At 54.1% G+C, this 16,379-nt stretch overlaps 7 protein-coding genes across 7 annotated transcripts; 4 read left to right on the forward strand and 3 right to left on the reverse strand.

The window, feature by feature from the left end:
* Positions 1–844, reverse strand: PG986_007258 (endonuclease lcl3; the record flags this gene model as incomplete). The annotated part of the gene is made up of 2 exons (XM_066843480.1): positions 1–411; positions 473–844. 2 exons carry the CDS (start codon positions 842–844, stop codon positions 1–3), a joined length of 783 nt encoding a protein of 260 aa, XP_066699592.1.
* A 1,577-nt stretch (positions 845–2,421) lies between these two features.
* PG986_007259 (nonselective cation channel) lies at positions 2,422–5,000 on the forward strand (the record flags this gene model as incomplete). Its single annotated transcript, XM_066843481.1, has 6 exons — positions 2,422–2,740; positions 2,821–3,193; positions 3,251–3,565; positions 3,615–3,932; positions 3,986–4,049; positions 4,104–5,000. 6 exons carry the CDS (start codon positions 2,422–2,424, stop codon positions 4,998–5,000), a joined length of 2,286 nt encoding a protein of 761 aa, XP_066699593.1.
* Positions 5,001–5,697: 697 nt separating this feature from the next.
* Positions 5,698–6,081, forward strand: PG986_007260 (uncharacterized protein; the record flags this gene model as incomplete). Its single annotated transcript, XM_066843482.1, has 1 exon — positions 5,698–6,081. One exon carries the CDS (start codon positions 5,698–5,700, stop codon positions 6,079–6,081), a length of 384 nt encoding a protein of 127 aa, XP_066699594.1.
* A 349-nt stretch (positions 6,082–6,430) lies between these two features.
* PG986_007261 (uncharacterized protein) lies at positions 6,431–7,282 on the forward strand (the record flags this gene model as incomplete). The annotated part of the gene is made up of 1 exon (XM_066843483.1): positions 6,431–7,282. The coding sequence occupies one exon, from the start codon at positions 6,431–6,433 to the stop codon at positions 7,280–7,282; it is 852 nt and encodes a 283-aa protein (XP_066699595.1).
* Positions 7,283–7,616: 334 nt separating this feature from the next.
* Positions 7,617–8,201, reverse strand: PG986_007262 (small nuclear ribonucleoprotein Sm D1; the record flags this gene model as incomplete). The annotated part of the gene is made up of 3 exons (XM_066843484.1): positions 7,617–7,930; positions 8,036–8,085; positions 8,188–8,201. 3 exons carry the CDS (start codon positions 8,199–8,201, stop codon positions 7,617–7,619), a joined length of 378 nt encoding a protein of 125 aa, XP_066699596.1.
* Positions 8,202–8,776: 575 nt separating this feature from the next.
* On the reverse strand, positions 8,777–9,259 carry PG986_007263 (uncharacterized protein; the record flags this gene model as incomplete). Its single annotated transcript, XM_066843485.1, has 1 exon — positions 8,777–9,259. One exon carries the CDS (start codon positions 9,257–9,259, stop codon positions 8,777–8,779), a length of 483 nt encoding a protein of 160 aa, XP_066699597.1.
* A 2,203-nt stretch (positions 9,260–11,462) lies between these two features.
* Positions 11,463–14,160, forward strand: PG986_007264 (F-box domain-containing protein; the record flags this gene model as incomplete). The annotated part of the gene is made up of 5 exons (XM_066843486.1): positions 11,463–11,708; positions 11,769–11,827; positions 11,888–12,269; positions 12,307–13,512; positions 13,585–14,160. The coding sequence occupies 5 exons, from the start codon at positions 11,463–11,465 to the stop codon at positions 14,158–14,160; spliced, it is 2,469 nt and encodes an 822-aa protein (XP_066699598.1).
* Between the last annotated feature and the right edge of the window lie 2,219 nt (positions 14,161–16,379).

Raw genomic sequence — 16,379 nt, forward strand, 5'->3', positions numbered from 1 at the left:
TTATGCTTCAATCTTGCCTTCTGCATTCATCCGCGTCTTGTAATCGCGCGGAGACTCAAAGTGCTCTGGTATGCCGCCCCATATACCCAGCTTTTGGGCCTTTGCCTTGGCTTCCGCAGCTTTGTATTTTGCCTCCAGGCCACCGAATTCGGCGCCCGACTTGGCTTCGTAGGTAGTTGCCAAGCCTCTCTTCAGCATCTCGAAGCCGACGTCTCGTCGGATGAAAAATTGGCGTACAAAGACCGTCGCCACAATTCGATCATACTGGTCGCGCCTGTATATCTTGGCCCGAATCCGCTTCCCCAGGAGATACTCATTCAACCATGCCAATGCGTCTGTCGCAAAGGGCTGGGCCTGTCTGCCGAAGTGTGCGCCTTCGGGGGCATCGATGCCGGCGATACGTATGGGTATCTGGGGGCGGGCTGTCAGGGCCGAGCTCATCGCAAGTTAGGTATGTTTGGCCCGAACTGACCGTCTTGTTTTTCAATTCCACCTTCTTCGTGGGGACGTTGCGCAACCAACCCCAACCGGCCATTCTTCCGCCAGGAGTGTGAAACATGTGGAAGTTGTCGCCATCGCCAACGCTCGTGACCTGACCAAAGATGCTACGATTGCGGAAGGAGCTGGGCTTGACATAGCCAGCACCCGGGATGCGACGCAGGTAGGAGCGGTAGATGTGGAGAGAAACGAGGACTGTCGTCGTCACCAGAACCGTGGGGACCCAATTCCGCGGGTCCTGGAAGTGCTGCCAATCGGTGCCATTGAGGCTGTCAGCCCAGGAGATAGGGCGCCTTTCGGTGCTCTTGTCCTTGCTGGCATCGGATCGTGAGAAGGGCCATGGCATCGTCGCAGTGCGCAACGGTGGGCGCCACGTGGATTCGTCCAACAGCAACCTGAGTGTTGCGTTTCCGAGATATCGCGCCCTTTGGAGACAATGGCGTTGTAGTTGTTACTTCCCGTCCGTCCAAAGATTTTCCTTTGGGCAGGTTGCGTGCTGCTGCTACACGTTACCCCTTGAAAGATTGTTAATTTTTTAGATCAGCCGTATTTTTATACCGATTACATCCGATAAAAATAGACTTTTTTACGCTATGACGAGCTTTTAGTATAATTTTATATTAATAGAGTTATTTTATTAATATTTTAAATAATTAATTACTTTTTTAATATTTGCTACGGCGCACCTTGGGAAAAGGCCTTTGGTGGCCTTGCCAACCAAAGTGGGGCAGGGCGTGCGAGAGATGGCCCGAGCGCCACCTGACTTTTCCCCACCTATTTAGATAAGGAAATCCTCCCGGCAAGGCTGGACCTTTTCCTTCTTTCCCCATCTTTTTCGGTTTTCCACAATAAAGCAATAACCTGTAGCCTTGCCTCCCGAATTGCTGCAACTGTGACAACAAAGATTAAAAATTAATAAACTTTTAAAGGGTAACCTGTACCTTAATCGCATACAATAATGCCTCAGGCCACTGCTTGCGACGACCCGTTCTGGGGAAGATTTAACGGTAGCGGACACAACCAGCAGACAGACTCACCGCCGCTTCGGCTGAGTTGAACCCCCCACTTCAACCCACGCCGCCATATGGGCATCGGGCCATCGGGGCATCGGCCTGGCCCAGACTGGGCCTTGGCTGCAAACAAATATTCCATAAGCCGCCAACAGACGAGATGCTCAGTATTATGTAGGTACCTAGGCAATGATATGGAGGATATGCATCAGCATTGCAGGGTCAATGTACAAGACTCCAGTGGTTCACGCTTGAACGAACCTATGCCGCGCATGGCACTTTGACGTCAGTGACCACAACCATGCCTGCATGTAGGTAAAGTAGCAAAGTAGATCTCTGTTCCACCCAATCGAAACACCACGCTGCACTCTTGTGGCATCTTGACGTGGTCCACTGCTCTTCTGCACAACACCTTGCTGAGTATCGCAAACTGCATTGGGTACATATGGGAACAATCATAGGTAGGCTCTATAGGTCTTTTGTTCCTGTCCAAGAAGTTCCCAGCCTCCGGCAACCTTACACAGCAGAAGAGCTCTCGCCAACCAACTTTGGGGGGGGAGTATTGCTTCGGATCCAATATACCTCGCGAAATCCTGCAAAACTTCGCGGGCCAGCGCTTGATCGTCCTACTTTGCCCACACCCTAAACGCTCCCACACTCAATCTTGCCTCGTTCGTGCATGAACTCCTTCGTCACTCAGCAAACTTCATCCTGAGAAGGGCCATTGAGACGCACGTGATCATTCGTCGCACACTACGGAGGGTCGCTGCTGCACCCAACAAACAGGTGACCTCCGAAGTCCAAACTGCCTGCATCCCAGCCTGCATTCACCGCTCCGGCGCAGTATATATCTCAATTGCAACGGCATGGGCAGAAACCTGGACTTTCACCCGTCGATATACTGAAATCCATCATGACGGGCCACCGCGAAGCGCGCCAGCGGCCAGCCGTAACGCGCCAGAACACGTCCAACATGGAGCGTGAAGAGCGGCGGCCGCTGCTCTCACGAGCTCGTTTCGCCCACTCGATGGACGGCGAGCAGTTCTTCAGCTGTAACACAAACGCCCATGCCCATCTCCCTGTTTATACCAACATCCACCGGATTCGGCGAGACGTCGTGTCGATTGTGGAAGACTACCTGACGATTGAGCAATTAAGAGACCTTCGTCTCAACATCTCCGTCGTCCGTCCCTTGGTCGACAAGCTCTATGAATTGGACGACATTTCTATAGGTAGGTATGCAGCCGTTTCTTGGCAACCCTCTTTTTCGCGCAGATCTTGTGCGACCGGCATGACTTGCTGGTTACATTAGATCGGAACCCTGATTCAGTTACTAACAGTTTCCAAGTATACTGCCTCCTCGTCAATCGGGCACAGTTCCTCCACGAGCAGCAACATCTGAACAACCGCCAGAATGTATATGTCAGTCGCGCAACTCTCTGTGAGGTTGTCGCCACCCGTATCCTGAGGCGCTTCGGCGAGGACAATCCAGGCCCGGACGGCCTTTTGTTACTTGCCAACATTCTTGTGGCTGGCTTTGAACCTTTTCAGAATGCCCCGGAGGAGGTCCGTCGACAGGCGGCTGTGTCCGCCTCATGGGAGCTGCGACGGACATTGCCGGCTTTGGAGATTGCCATTCTCAGCGAAAGCAAGTACTTCCTGAGCTCTAGTTACTGTCAGAGAGTGTAAGTCGTGCGTCTGCTGCAACTATCGGGGGGCAACTGCTGAACACAAAATAACAGTACCGATGCTATCTACACCGGCCTCATTGTTTATACTCCGTCCACGTTTTTGGACATTATCCCCGATCGCTACAAGCAAAAGCCCATTTCACTTTACGACCCGCGTGAAGCTCCTCTGCTGAACCAGTATAGACTGATCGTTCCACGGACAAGAAATATCCTGGAGCTGTTTCATTTTATCTTCTTACTATTTCTTTATCTGCTGTTCATGGCAGAGCGGAATGCGGAGTATCTCAGTTGGTATGAAATCGCGTTCGCGGTATATGCTTTTGGTTGGGTTCTTGACCAGTTTGCAACGATACTGGAACATGGGTGGTAAGTGTCGACTGAAAACAATCCAGGGGCCCTGACTAACCGATCCAAGGGGTGTATACACCCAAAACCTGTGGTCCTTTCTCGACGTCATGTTCGCGATTGTCTACTGGGGTTATCTGATATTGAGACTGCACGGTTGGAGGCAAGGTGAATTTCACCATGGACAGCAAGCCCTCGATGTTCTAGCGATGGGTGCACCTTTCCTGGTCCCTAGATTGGCTTTCAACCTCCTGTCCGACAACCTGGTATTCCTTTCGTTGCGATCCATGATGGCCAATTTCATCCTCCTCACGTTTCTGGCATGCTGGTGCTTCCTGGGCTTCCTTCTGTCCATGGTGTGGCTTGCCGAAGGTCGTCATAGATTGATGTACGTCTTCCCTCCGTGCTGTTTGATTATCCTACTTACCAACCTCCAATCAGAACGATCAGTAAATGGATGTTGTGGATTTGGTTCGGGCTGGATGGTACAGGAGTACAGCGTTCGGTAAGGTCACCTGGCACCTAGGTGGTGTCTGCTTTGTCTAACCTGTTCGTATAGACCGAGTTCCATTGGTTGCTTGGGCCGACCTTGATGATCACTTTTGCATTTCTGGGCAACACGTTGTTCCTGACGATTCTCGTGTCGATGCTATCGAATACCTTCAGCACCATTGTTACAAACGCCACGGCCGAGATCCAGTTTCGCCGTGCAGTCCTGACACTGGAGGGTGTCAAGGCCGATGCTATTTTTGCCTACCCACCCCCGTTCAACATCATCGCCATGTTTGTTCTACTCCCGATGAAGTTCCTGGTCAATGCACGATGGTTTCACAAAATCCACGTGGCCACCGTACGAGCGATCAACCTTCCTATCCTATTGCTCGTTGCGATTGCCGAGAGACGTCTACTATGGCCCGAGTCCAAGAAAGCAAGGGCTGCTACTAGGGGATGGTTCTGGGAGAGGTGGAGGATCACAACTCACGGCGACATTCAAACAGTATTCGCGATAGCACCGCCAGACTCAGTGGAGGACGATATTGCCGTCGACGACGAGCTGACACATCACATGATTCGGCGGCAGTATGTTCGACAGCAGAGCGGGGCGCATGATGCCTTGCCCAAGTTCCCGCCGAGTGACGAAAACAAGAGCGAAGGGAGCCGGCGTACATCTGTATTGAAGCCGCCAGCAAGGAGGGATTCGATTGCACCCTACGGAGAACTCGACCAGCAGGTTCGGGATATCATTAACGAGTCTGGTGAAGTCAACCAGGTCCATGATCGGCTAAGTTCGCTGGAGCAGACCTCTGCCAGGATGGAGGCAATGCTTGAGGAGTTGTGTGCCAATGCACTGGGTGGTGATGATGGGTCTTTCGAGGAAGGCAGCATGAAGACAAGTGGAATGACAGGGACTTTGCGCGACGTTGATCGGACCGATAGAGACGAGGTCGACGATTAGAAACGGCGCCTTGGAGTGCTGTCCAGATCGGACTTCCGATGTTGTTACGTACCCGTCACGGATTTGGTTCATGGCATGAATACGCCACATATTAAAAGTACCTATATGTACTTATAGAATGTTTGATTTACCCAGTGTTGCTGCCTGCTGAGCAACCATCACAGCAAGTGACGGCCCGTGATGGCCCGTGGCTCGACACGCATGGAAACGATGAATTATCTTGACGGTTAATGTACACCCTGTGACAGGTCTCGACCAACTCACCGTTCGTTTACCCAACGCGCCTTCCTTCATATCGCGTTGGGACTGCCACTGGCATTTACCGGTCGCGCAATTGCAGACACTGCCCTCCACAAAAACAGAAAACAGTGGCATTTTCTACTCTTCTGCCGCCAAAATTCCCTCCCCCTGCGGCATTTGGTTAAATCTACACAAGCGTCACAGCCATCAGGCACAATATCGACCCACGAAGTGGGCACAGCTAGTCGGCTGTTCAAGCGATATCCAAAACGGCTACTGGGATGATAACCGACCTGCCCGCTATAAGTCTACTTCTCTGACAAGCGGCGAACCAGAAACGGAGGTGAACGGTCCGCCAACCCCCCCCCTTTCACAACATTACCAGTCCGTATCCCATGTGCAGTACTTACCTACCTTTAGGACAGCATAGTAGGAAGAGAGAGAGAGAGGGGAGAGAATGTGCGAGACGACTCACTTTCGCTCCCGAGACTGCGGCCACCACTGGTTCCAGATCGCGGCGGCGTGCTACCCGGGCTTGGGGTTCAACACTTGCGACACCTTCGGCGACGGCAAGGTGCGCGAGGAGTCGCCCGTCGTGGCCGTCGACACGCTGTGCCCGGCCTGTCTGCGTCCAGGGCTCTACGACAAGAACACGATCCGCATGATCCTCGACATCAAGGACCGGTACCGGTGGGGGTGGGACCGGACCGGAGGGACTTCGGAGTGGACTGTAGCGTTATGTGATGACGATGGGTGCCGCAAAGGAAGAAGACGGAACAGGAATCGGGGCAGGGAGCATACGGGGAGTTGGGATATCGTCGGGATGGAGTGTTTGGGGTAAATGGGGGCCATGGTAGCGTTGTTTCGGGGACAGACAGTTCTCTTCCATCAAAGACCTCCATCACTTGCATTTACGTACATGCACTTGGTCGTGCCTTTCCACCATGTGGTGGCCGTCGACCTGTATAAGAGGTCAATCACGTGCTTATTGACTGGCCATTTTAGCATTGGGGGAAAAAAACCCTTTGCGTTTCTGCAGCTAATCAGCGGCCGTCAGTCAACCCGCTCTTACATGACCCCAGCGAATTGTAGCGCTTCCCATTCTCCCCCGAAACCGAAGATTTGTCGGTGCCACTCGGCGCGCACACCAAAGGAGTAAAAAGAAAAGGAAGGGAAAAAAAGCCACCCTCATGCTGCCCACCCCGGATACCTCGCATGTAGCGTTTGAGCGCGTGTACGAGCCTGCCGAGGACTCGTACCTGCTGCTCGATACGCTATCCTCGGAGAGCGAGATGGTGTTCTTGAGATGTCGTTTTGGCGGCAACCGCGCCGATGCTACCACGACCCCGACGGCGGCCGGAACCGTCCCGGCGCCGTTCGTAGTGGAGATCGGACCCGGGTCCGGGGTCGTGGTTGGCTTCGTCAACGCCCACGCATCGCACATCTTTGGGACCTCGTCGGTGCTCACCGCGGCCATCGACGTGAACCGCTACGCCTGCGCCGCGACGCGGGAAACGGTACGGAAAGCCGCAGCCGATGTCACATCATCATCGTCCCCATCAACGTCGTCGACAGCCAACACCACCTCTAGCCCCAAGAGCGGCACGTTCCTAGGCGCCGTGCAAGGCGACCTCACCGCCCCTCTCCGCGACGGTTCCGTCGACGTGCTCATCTTCAACCCGCCGTACGTGCCCACGGAAGAGCTGCCGCGGCAGCCGACGGCGACAGACATGGTGACGTCCGAGGCCGCGCCGACGTTCCAGGACGACTCGTATCTGCTGTCGCTGTCGTACGCGGGCGGCGCCGACGGCATGGAGATCACGGACCTGCTGATCGGGCGGCTCGGCGAGGTGCTGGCGCCGCGCCGCGGGTGTGCCTACGTGCTGCTGTGCGCGCAGAATAAGCCCGAGGCCGTCAAGCAGCGCGTACGCGGGTTCGGCTCCGAGTGGCGGGCCGAAACGGTGGGCTCGAGCGGGAAGCAGGCCGGCTGGGAGAAGCTGCAGATCGTCAGGATCTGGAGGGAGGAGCAAGAGAGCTCGTAGTGGCAGTAGTATGTCAAGAGGATCGAGGGCGGAAATTCAAGCATTGGGGTTTGTCAACACATTTCTATTTTTGTTCTTCCTTTAATTGCGGCCAGTTTGGCGATCCCAACCCTACAGGTGCAAAAAAATAAGAAACAGAAAAGAGAGGGAGCCATACCAGCCGCCCCAATCTTGGTTGTATCAACACGAAGGAGTTTCTTCCGTCCAAGTAGCAAAACATGTGAACCCCCCTTAAACGCCATTCATTGCATGTTTTCAGGGCGCCAAATTCTTTTTTTTATCCCTGGTGAATAGTCCCTTAACGCTTTAATAACTTCTACCAAGTCCATCCTCCTCAAGGCCTGCCTCCCCGACCCCGGCCGCGTCCCCGACCGCCGCCGCGCATGCCGCGTCCTCTGCCGCCACCGCGGGCGCCGCCACGGTCTGCGACCTCCTTGCGGGCCTTGTTCTTGGGCTTGACCGAGTCGTCGATGAGCAATGTGTCGAGGGGTAGCGAGTCGGGCAGGATGAAGTAGCGGACGGTCGAGCCGCGGATGTTCATCGTGTCGAGCGAGATGGGGTCCTGACCCTTGGCCGTCATTTTGACCGTCTTCAGCGCCGTGTTCATTTGGGGCGAGACCGATGTGATGGTGCCGTGTACGATGGTGCCTGGGAGACGAAGAGATCGAGTTAGTCTTCGGGACGGGGATGCAATGCAGAGAGGGAGAGGAGGCGCTCTGTGCCGTAGCAAGCGCAAGAGAAGGAATAACGTACCATTCTTGAGCTCAATCGTCACCGTCTCGTTGGCACATTTCATCAAGAATCTGGCGAGTGCATGTCAGCCTTGCGTAGCTTTGTTCCCCCCTTTGGAAAGGTTTGCTTTAGCACGCATCGTGCAAGAAAGGGAAACGCGGTGTAGTTCTTACCTAACGAGCTTCATCTTGGCTGATCCTGCTGCGGTGTGGTATGACGCAGGTGTAGTGATTGATTCGCGGTTTGCTGGTCGGTCGCGTAGAACTGGAGGTGTGGTAGCTCTGAGCTTCCCTGCCTGGAAATTTCACAGAGCACAGTCTATGTAGTGAGTTGCGCACTGTCTTGTACTCACGTGACCCCGCCCATGAAAACGCCGAGTTGGAATAACCAACACCATACTCTGGGTAGCAACCTGTACATAGTACCTGCCAGTAGAGTAAGCTCAGAGAAGAGACTCAAGCCAATGGTTCCGGCGTGGATGGGGTAACCGGGGATAGCTACTGTGTTAGCCGTGGAAAGGTTGGTGGTGGTTCGGTAACTTCAAGATACCTACTGATAGAAGAAGCACTCAGGCATTGCTAGGTATGTAATCACTATGGCCTAGCATGGCAATAAGCTGGACAGCGTACGATTGATAAAGTCAAGTGTTGTGATTTGGTAATCAAGATAACCGGGATGTTTGTAGAACTGGCGCAGTTAATGCCCAGATCATGGCTTGACGGTAAGGATATATAACAGCTAACAGGGGTGCCACTGGCCAGATTATTTGTCCTTCTCCGTCTCATTCTCCGACACCTTCTCCCACTCGTCTTCCGTGCTGACACCCGATTTCGAACCGGGCGAAGGCTCCGGCCGCAGCTTCAGCTCGCCAACCTGCTCTACCACCTCGACCTCCTTACTCGCCGAGATCCTGGGCCCGAGCTTGCGCACCGGAGTCCCGACCGTCTCGACCTCTGTCTCGTCGCTCTCGTCGGCCGTCTGGCGGGCTATGGTGTCCGCCTTGGCCTTTGCCTCTGCCTCGCGCGCCTGTTCCTTCTTGAGCTCCACCGCGAACCAGTTGATCGACCACCACAGGCCGCCGCAGATGACCGACAGCACGACGAAGTGGATGCTGTGCGTGCCGATGAGGAGGCCGAAAAGCACGAGCTGCAGCGCGGCGAAGGTCGCGTTGGTCGCGATCAGGAGCGTCGGCGTGGTGCCCGGGGTGAAGATGGAACGCCACAGCTCTTCGACAAAGGTCGCCATGTTGCCAGGTGTAGTGTAAGTGTGTTTGTGTGCGTAACGCGACGGCGGTGCAGTCGTCGTTGACTATATGCGACACGCCCGTAGTGTTTTGTAGAGCTTGGGGGGAGCTCGGGGCGTTTTTTGGTCAGGTAGTTGATGACGTTTCGGTTGTTGAACTCGGACAAATGATGAAGAGCTCGGGTCCGGAGAAAACAAAGACGCCCTTCGTCTGGGAGAGCAGCAAGGATCGAAGAGATGATGCTGCTGTGTTCTCTTTTCCGCTTTCTGAGGCCAGGTGTTATCGCCGGGCGTGATTGTCTTGGTTAGGCAGTACCGACTTTTGACGACACAAGAGGCAGCCGTGAAATGATGCAACCCAAATTCTTTAGTCCCGTCTCGATAGCCACCGGGCGTTGCTCGTATATTTGATGGCGGGGCAGGGCAGGGTAGAGCAGGGCAGGGTAGAGCAGGGCAGGGCAGACTAGCCGACCGATGCAACTGGGCGTGTCTGGTGAACCGTACAAGGGCTTGACTTGAAAGGCAGGATGCAGAAAGACCTTCTGGGGATTTGCTGGCTCGAGGCGATGTGATCAAAGGGAACTTCAAGCAAAGAGGAGCGTTCCCAGCCAGGAATAGAATATAAACAAGACCCGTAGCGCCGGTGTCCGTCCCTTAGAAAGAGACAGCCCGGGCAAGAGAGCTGCCTGAGCCTACCTACTGTACGTCCAACCTAGCACATCAGGGCTAGCGGCGGGCTTTTTTTTTCTGGTGGTGGGAATGAGGGGCACTTGATACAGACGGTGTCGGGCGGGCGGGGGGGGGGAGTACTTCAGAATCGAGGGTCTCGCAGTCGGCTTGCCAGCCATCTTGGCAAGATGCAGCTGTCTCGCGCGACAACAAGTCATGTACCATGGGTCTCATGCCCCGTCCCTGGTGATGCGCTGTCTTTGCACACATCAATCAATACCGCAATGCGACTTGGGTGGTAGGTTGGTCGGCAGGAAGTGACTGGATCAACCATTGATACGATGGGCCACATAGACCACTCAGTAGACAGTAGACTCGGTACATTATGGTCAATGATCAACACATCCTTGTTCGCTGGACCGGCTCCTCCACCGTATAGAGTCCCCCCCTTATTAGTCTACCCGGCTGCTTTTCCGTCTTACATGGGCAAGATGGGGCATGCATACTTACTTCTATCTTGGGCATAAGGTAGGTACATATTGGAACGCGATGGCTGCGTCTGCTGTGGACGTGCGTACTTGTACGTAAGGCTAGGTAGGTATGTTGGGTGATGTAGCCAACGCAGCATGCGTAGGCGGTTAATCAAATCAAAATAACGTCAGGCGAGGAGCTGCCGGCAAAGCTTATCTGCGTCGGTAAGGCAGGCGGTTAGAATGGGCTGTGTGTGTGTGTGTGTGTGTGTGTGTCTCCCATGGGACATGAATACAAACCCCGATGCTCATCGGCGGCACCCAAGAGCACCAGCATCAGCATGGATGCATGTCAGATGCGACTGACTGGATGGACGGGACTGGACGGAACTGTCTTTGCTTGAATGCTCTCCATTAGGAGCAGAAGGCGAGCTTATATTTCTGCCCAAGGCCAGGTACGCACTACTTTTTCTTCTTGCTGGCGGTATAAGAGATATCTCCTCCGAGCTGCCGTAATCCTTCAACTGTTCTACGAGCTTACTGTCCCTTCGTCTTTACCTTCCCTCCTTTTGGTTTTTGGTTTTTTTATTTTGGTTTGGTTTGGGCTGGCAGGGTTATTGAAGCCCGTGCGACACTTTCCGGCGACATCGCATATCGCAGTCGCTACAAGCGATATTTGGCCCGGCAGAGCCTCATCCTATCTTCTGTCACTTTCCATCCACCTTACCCATACCTCTATTTAATTCACAGTACGCTTGACGCGGTTCACGAAAGGCTACAGTGCCCTTGCGCATAGCCTTCCAGGTATCAGACCCATTAATTCATCTATTCGCCTTGTATTCGTAGTCGCGCAAAGACACACACACACACGCAACCCCAACAACTTGCGAAACCAACAATCTTCCACCAGCCATCGCACGGAAACAAGCACCGCCCTCCGGGACCCGTCGCCATCTATCGCCGGAATCGCGAGCGCACTATACATCAGAGTCTGCAATATGCAGCTCGGCGAGTCCATGCCACATACCGTCGAAACATAGCAGGACTTCCCGCTGCCTCACGTCATGATGAACAGCGCAGCTTTCGGCTCGCCAGAGCTCCAGGTGACCAAGCAAGTGCCCTCCGACATCGACAATATGGCCACGCCTTCCGAACCGTCCAAGTCCCAAGTCATCGTCCACGAACAGCCAATACCGTCCATAGCTAGACTGTTGCAGGAGAAGAAGCCCGAGTGGGAAGCTGTGCAAACAAAGAAAAGACCGCTGTATCTCCTGGATTTGCCCGTTGATATCCTCGGTCTGATCGTCAAGGAGGTGAGCAGGTCACACTGTCCACAATAAACGCTCGCCACATTCTAATACTTGCTTGTCTAGATAACACATACCAATGACCTTACGTCGCTCGCTCTCACGTGCTCTACGCTCTACAATCTGTCCGTCCCGCATATATATGCCCGCTTCGATATAGTTTGGCCTGACTCCACGATACCTAGCAATGAGTCGAAAGGGGTGGATGCGCTCACGTACGGGCTGTCGACACTATGTCTCGGAAGCAAATTCGCACAGAGATCAAGATGGACCAAGGCGAGGAAGTCGGGCACTATGGGGGCCTCGCAGAGGCTGATCGATAACCAATATGCCAAATACACCCGGAAGTTCTCGTTGGGAAATGGCCCCAAGGACTGGGTCGCCGAGTACAACATCACGAAGGAAAGTGGGAAGATGCTGGGCACTCTGGTCGCTCTGGCTGTCAACAAGATGGCAAACCTAGAGACGTTCGTGTGGGACATGCCCACCGGAGTGCTGTCCGATGTTTTCATGGCGCTTGCTTCCACCCAAGACTATGAACCGTACGGAAAACATAAGCTGCAGAAGGTCTGGATCCGTTGGCATGACAATATGGCCATCACAGGTGCCGATTCGCCCATGCCAACCCCCTGCCCCGCCCGTGGCGCCCGTGGCGCCCATGGCCATCCCTGCGGTCCCGGCCCTTAGCCCGGCGTCCGCCATGAATGCGATGCCGTTGGCTGGTCGGCCGCCCCGGTATGCTGATAGCCACGTAGAATATCCAACATTCAGCGTGCTCCCGTCGCTCAAGAGCCTCACGGTTCTCGACATTGACGAGCTCGCATATTTGGACGAGATGTCAGAGCTGATTGAACGGTCGCAAAGCACGCTTCGGGAACTTCGAGTGGGGATATCGCAAAAGGCCATCGGACAGGACTTTGCTAATACTTGGGAGGGCGACAACTTACACCAAGTCGACTTTAATGCGAGATGGCCTGGCGAGAGTGCGATTCCGGAAAAGAGGCTCGGAGGTGTGCTTGGGGTTCTTGTGGGCAGAATCTTTGAGATGCGCCGTAAGGGCATACCTAGATCGAAGCAGAGGGTTGTGCAGGAAGAGACGCCTGCAGCAGCCCTAGATGCTGCTGTTGGCGACGGTGCTGTTCAAGACCCTGCCCAGCATGGCAAACAAAGCGCATTACCAAGACGCCCTCTCGATCCGAATTCCGACCACAGTGACACCATACCAAACAACTCTCACGAAGGGCGGAAGCGGTTGGATGGCAAGTTGACGTTGGAGACCCTGGAGCTGGAACGAGTGTCACTGGCCATGCAGGTGTGTTGTAAAGCGTTCGACTGGTCTGTCCTCAAGAGCCTGACCATTCTGGACTGTAACCAACACGAGACCCTTTGGAAAATGCTCAAGCGGCGGTTTCAACCAACACAAGTCCTTCCTGGCTCTCCTCCAGGGACGCCACTGCAATATCATATGGCCCTGAAAAGGATTCACACTGACCTGGCGACTCCCGCCCTGATCAAGTTTGTTAAGGAAACTCTAGCACCGAATTCGCTCGAGGTATTCTTCTTGCAGGATCGTCGACGATCCACAACACCGCCGCGTGTGACTGTGGATCAGATTTTCAATGGCGCGTTGAAGCGGCATCGTGGAAGCTTGAAGAAGCTACTTCTCGACAGTTCGGATAAACTCGGTACTGAATCAAAGGGCACCCGTTGGCGGCACTGGGTTCTTTCGAGTGATATCGTAACCTATCTCACCAGTGGTCGTATGCCGAACCTCAAGGAACTGGCGGTGGCAATCAACTACAGGGACTGGGTAAGTTTCATGCACATCGTGTTTGGCTTCTTTTTGGTATACCGAGATCTTGAGTAGCTGACAGAACTATAGCACCGCTTCCTTCAAAGGCTTCCCAACATTCCACAGTTGCGATCTCTGTATATTCAACACATGCAAGATCCGTTTGACGGGGGATTCGAGCCTAGGGAACTGGCTCTGCAGCTTGTCGACATCGTCACTCTGCGCCCGGAGATTCAACTGTGCTACATCGGCATTGCTAGCAAATGCTTCGAGATACTCGAGGCCTCGAGGGGTACTTCTTCAGCACACCAAGGCTCACATGCGCATGGTTCCCACCACCATCATCCCCACCACAATGCCGCAGGGAACATGACGGCCGCAGATGTTGACGAGGAGGAAGACGAGGACGAGCATAGCGACGGCGACACCGAGGAGGAGAACGATGACGGCGATGATGCGGGCGGCGGCAACGTAATTGCCGACGCAGCTACCGATGACGAGGAAGGTGGCGATTCGTCGGATGACTCGATCGACGAGGGCGGCGAATCAGATACGGAGTCAGTATTCCAGGAGCCTGATCAAGGCAAGTCCCATCTGCGGCTGCGCGAGATACTGTTTTATGACGATAAGGTCGCCATATTCAAGGCAAGGCACGCTCGCCTCTGATGCCCGTCGCAAACCGGTACTGACTGAGTCGGCGTCGGCATCGGCTACCCTGCGAGGAGAAAGCACATGGAAGACAGGGGTATTTTCACGTTGGCATTGGGAGTTCTATATTGTTTTTAGTGATTCAGACCCATTTTACATGCCAGGATATCATCATCCGTGGATGGGGGTCTTCTTTTTCTCGCTTTCAAAAAAGGCCGGCGTTATGGTATGGGTCACTCTGGGAGGAGAGGGAGGGTTCTCGGGACAGGACAGGACTTGATATGTATTTACCCCCTAGCGAGTGCGAAAGCCGGTTAAGCGAACAAGCATCTGGGCAGAAGCAGGGAAGCTGGCAGTGAGTATGTGTGTGTATGTGTGATGACCGTGTGCGAATACCGACACCTTTGGAGAAGTTTAGTTGCCTGTCATATGCGTAGGTAGAGAGACTTGGTGGGCTGGATTACATGTACGAGACCAAGATAGAGTGCGTTGTCTATGGGGTGTTTCTTCTACGTCATGATGCGATCCGTCAGTACGTACGTGGCCTGGAGGTCTAGCTTCCTGGGCACCCGGGCTGCCTGGCTATCGCTTTCGCTGCCATGATCTCGGACTTCTCCCATGGCCATCGCCCAGGGAAGGGAGTTTCCAGAGCCTTCGCTGTCGCTATGGGTGTGTATTTATAAGCAAGGCACGCCGAAGATGAACACCCCGTGCATTGCTGGGGTTGGAAAGAAAGTGGTATCCAAACAGTAGCAAGTACTTGCCGTGCCCCATCGTCGCTGCCGCCGTCGCCATCTATCGAATCTAGTAAAAGAAGCAACAGGGGTTCTGGTGAGCCGCAGTTCATTAGAGGGTGTGTTGTATTGTATTGTATTGCATCCTCTCCATATATAACGTACGAGTGCACAATACGCCGCACGGCAAATTGACTGTTATGGAGTCGTTCTAGTCTACTGTGCCGCCGCCGCAAACACCTCCTATCCACACCTCCTCTTCGTCACATCGTGTCTGCCTCGTTGCCTAGTGTGGTCATATTCAGATTGGGTTCCTGCCGCCGAAAGGAAGTCCTTCCGCGGAGCAAATACTCGCCGGGACTTTGAAGGGGTCACGCCAACGAGAGGCTTGCTATTGGTCCTGGCCAAGCCGTTTCGAGCTATGCCACTGATATTGTATTCTATCCTAGCAGCTGACGTTGAGAGTACAACTCGCCCTCCCCTTGGCGTGGATAGCCCAACTTACATGTACTGGGCTGAAGAAGCCACAGACCCGTGACCGTGGCACTGGATTGCTGATTGCGGGGGCAACCTGCTGGCTGCGGAGCTAGGGGCCATCCCTTCCTCTCTAGCGGTGGGTGGACGAGTTGGAAAAAGGGGAGTCAGAGTCAGCACTCAATCAAGCCTCTGTAGAAGACCCATCTCGGTCATTGACAGCATGGATGGCTCTTGGCTCAGTTGGATGTTGAGGAACTTGTATTGCCTCGACGTTTACGGTCCCGAATCCGATACCTGTGCTGTGCAACACCCGCACATTGGAAAACATATTTCTTACCTTGTGTTGATGGGTACGCTATATCCTGCAGCTCGTGCTAAGCCGAGTAAAACTGCGCGAGCGTGGGATGGCCCAAAGGTCAGGGGCGGAATGTTCCCTGCCTGCCACTTTGGAGCTCTCCGCCAGGGTATTCTGGCCATGGCTGAAGATGAACTAGAGACAGTTGCTAGCCAGTGGCAGTCTAATATGAAGAGGTCCCTGCGAGGAGTCCAGGCTGCGGGACAATGGTAAGTGATTCGGCTTATCTCCAGCGAGTATGTGAGCCACAGCCTGAGGTGCGGGAGGACCGACGAACTACATACTGCATCGCCTTGAAACTGAAAAACATCCGCGATGAATTGATATACTGGTCAAGTCCTCGGCACTTTATCGTATATGGTAAGCCTGCCCGATTCGTCGGAGGAGAGGGCGAGAAGGGGTCCAACCCCTAAGCCACAGTTACGTGAAACAGGAGACAAACGCGCCGACATAGTTTGACACCCCCCCGACGTAAAAGGAATGTGATAAGGTGTCTATCACTCAGACCGGATTGGCGCCCACGTGGAGTGGTAGATGGTGTTGTCAGCAAAGACGCCAGCCCCCTCGCCAATGTGATCCGGTTGGATAGACATTCAAGCAAGTCGTCCAGGTTGACGACTCCAAGGTGAAGAAAGTAAGCCCTCCCTCTGCAGGAGGATGCTAGCATTTCT

This window comes from Apiospora aurea, assembly GCF_038362705.1.
Source record: "Apiospora aurea strain CBS 24483 chromosome Unknown utg000005l_segment0_segment0, whole genome shotgun sequence".
Classification (NCBI taxonomy): domain Eukaryota; kingdom Fungi; phylum Ascomycota; class Sordariomycetes; order Amphisphaeriales; family Apiosporaceae; genus Apiospora; species Apiospora aurea.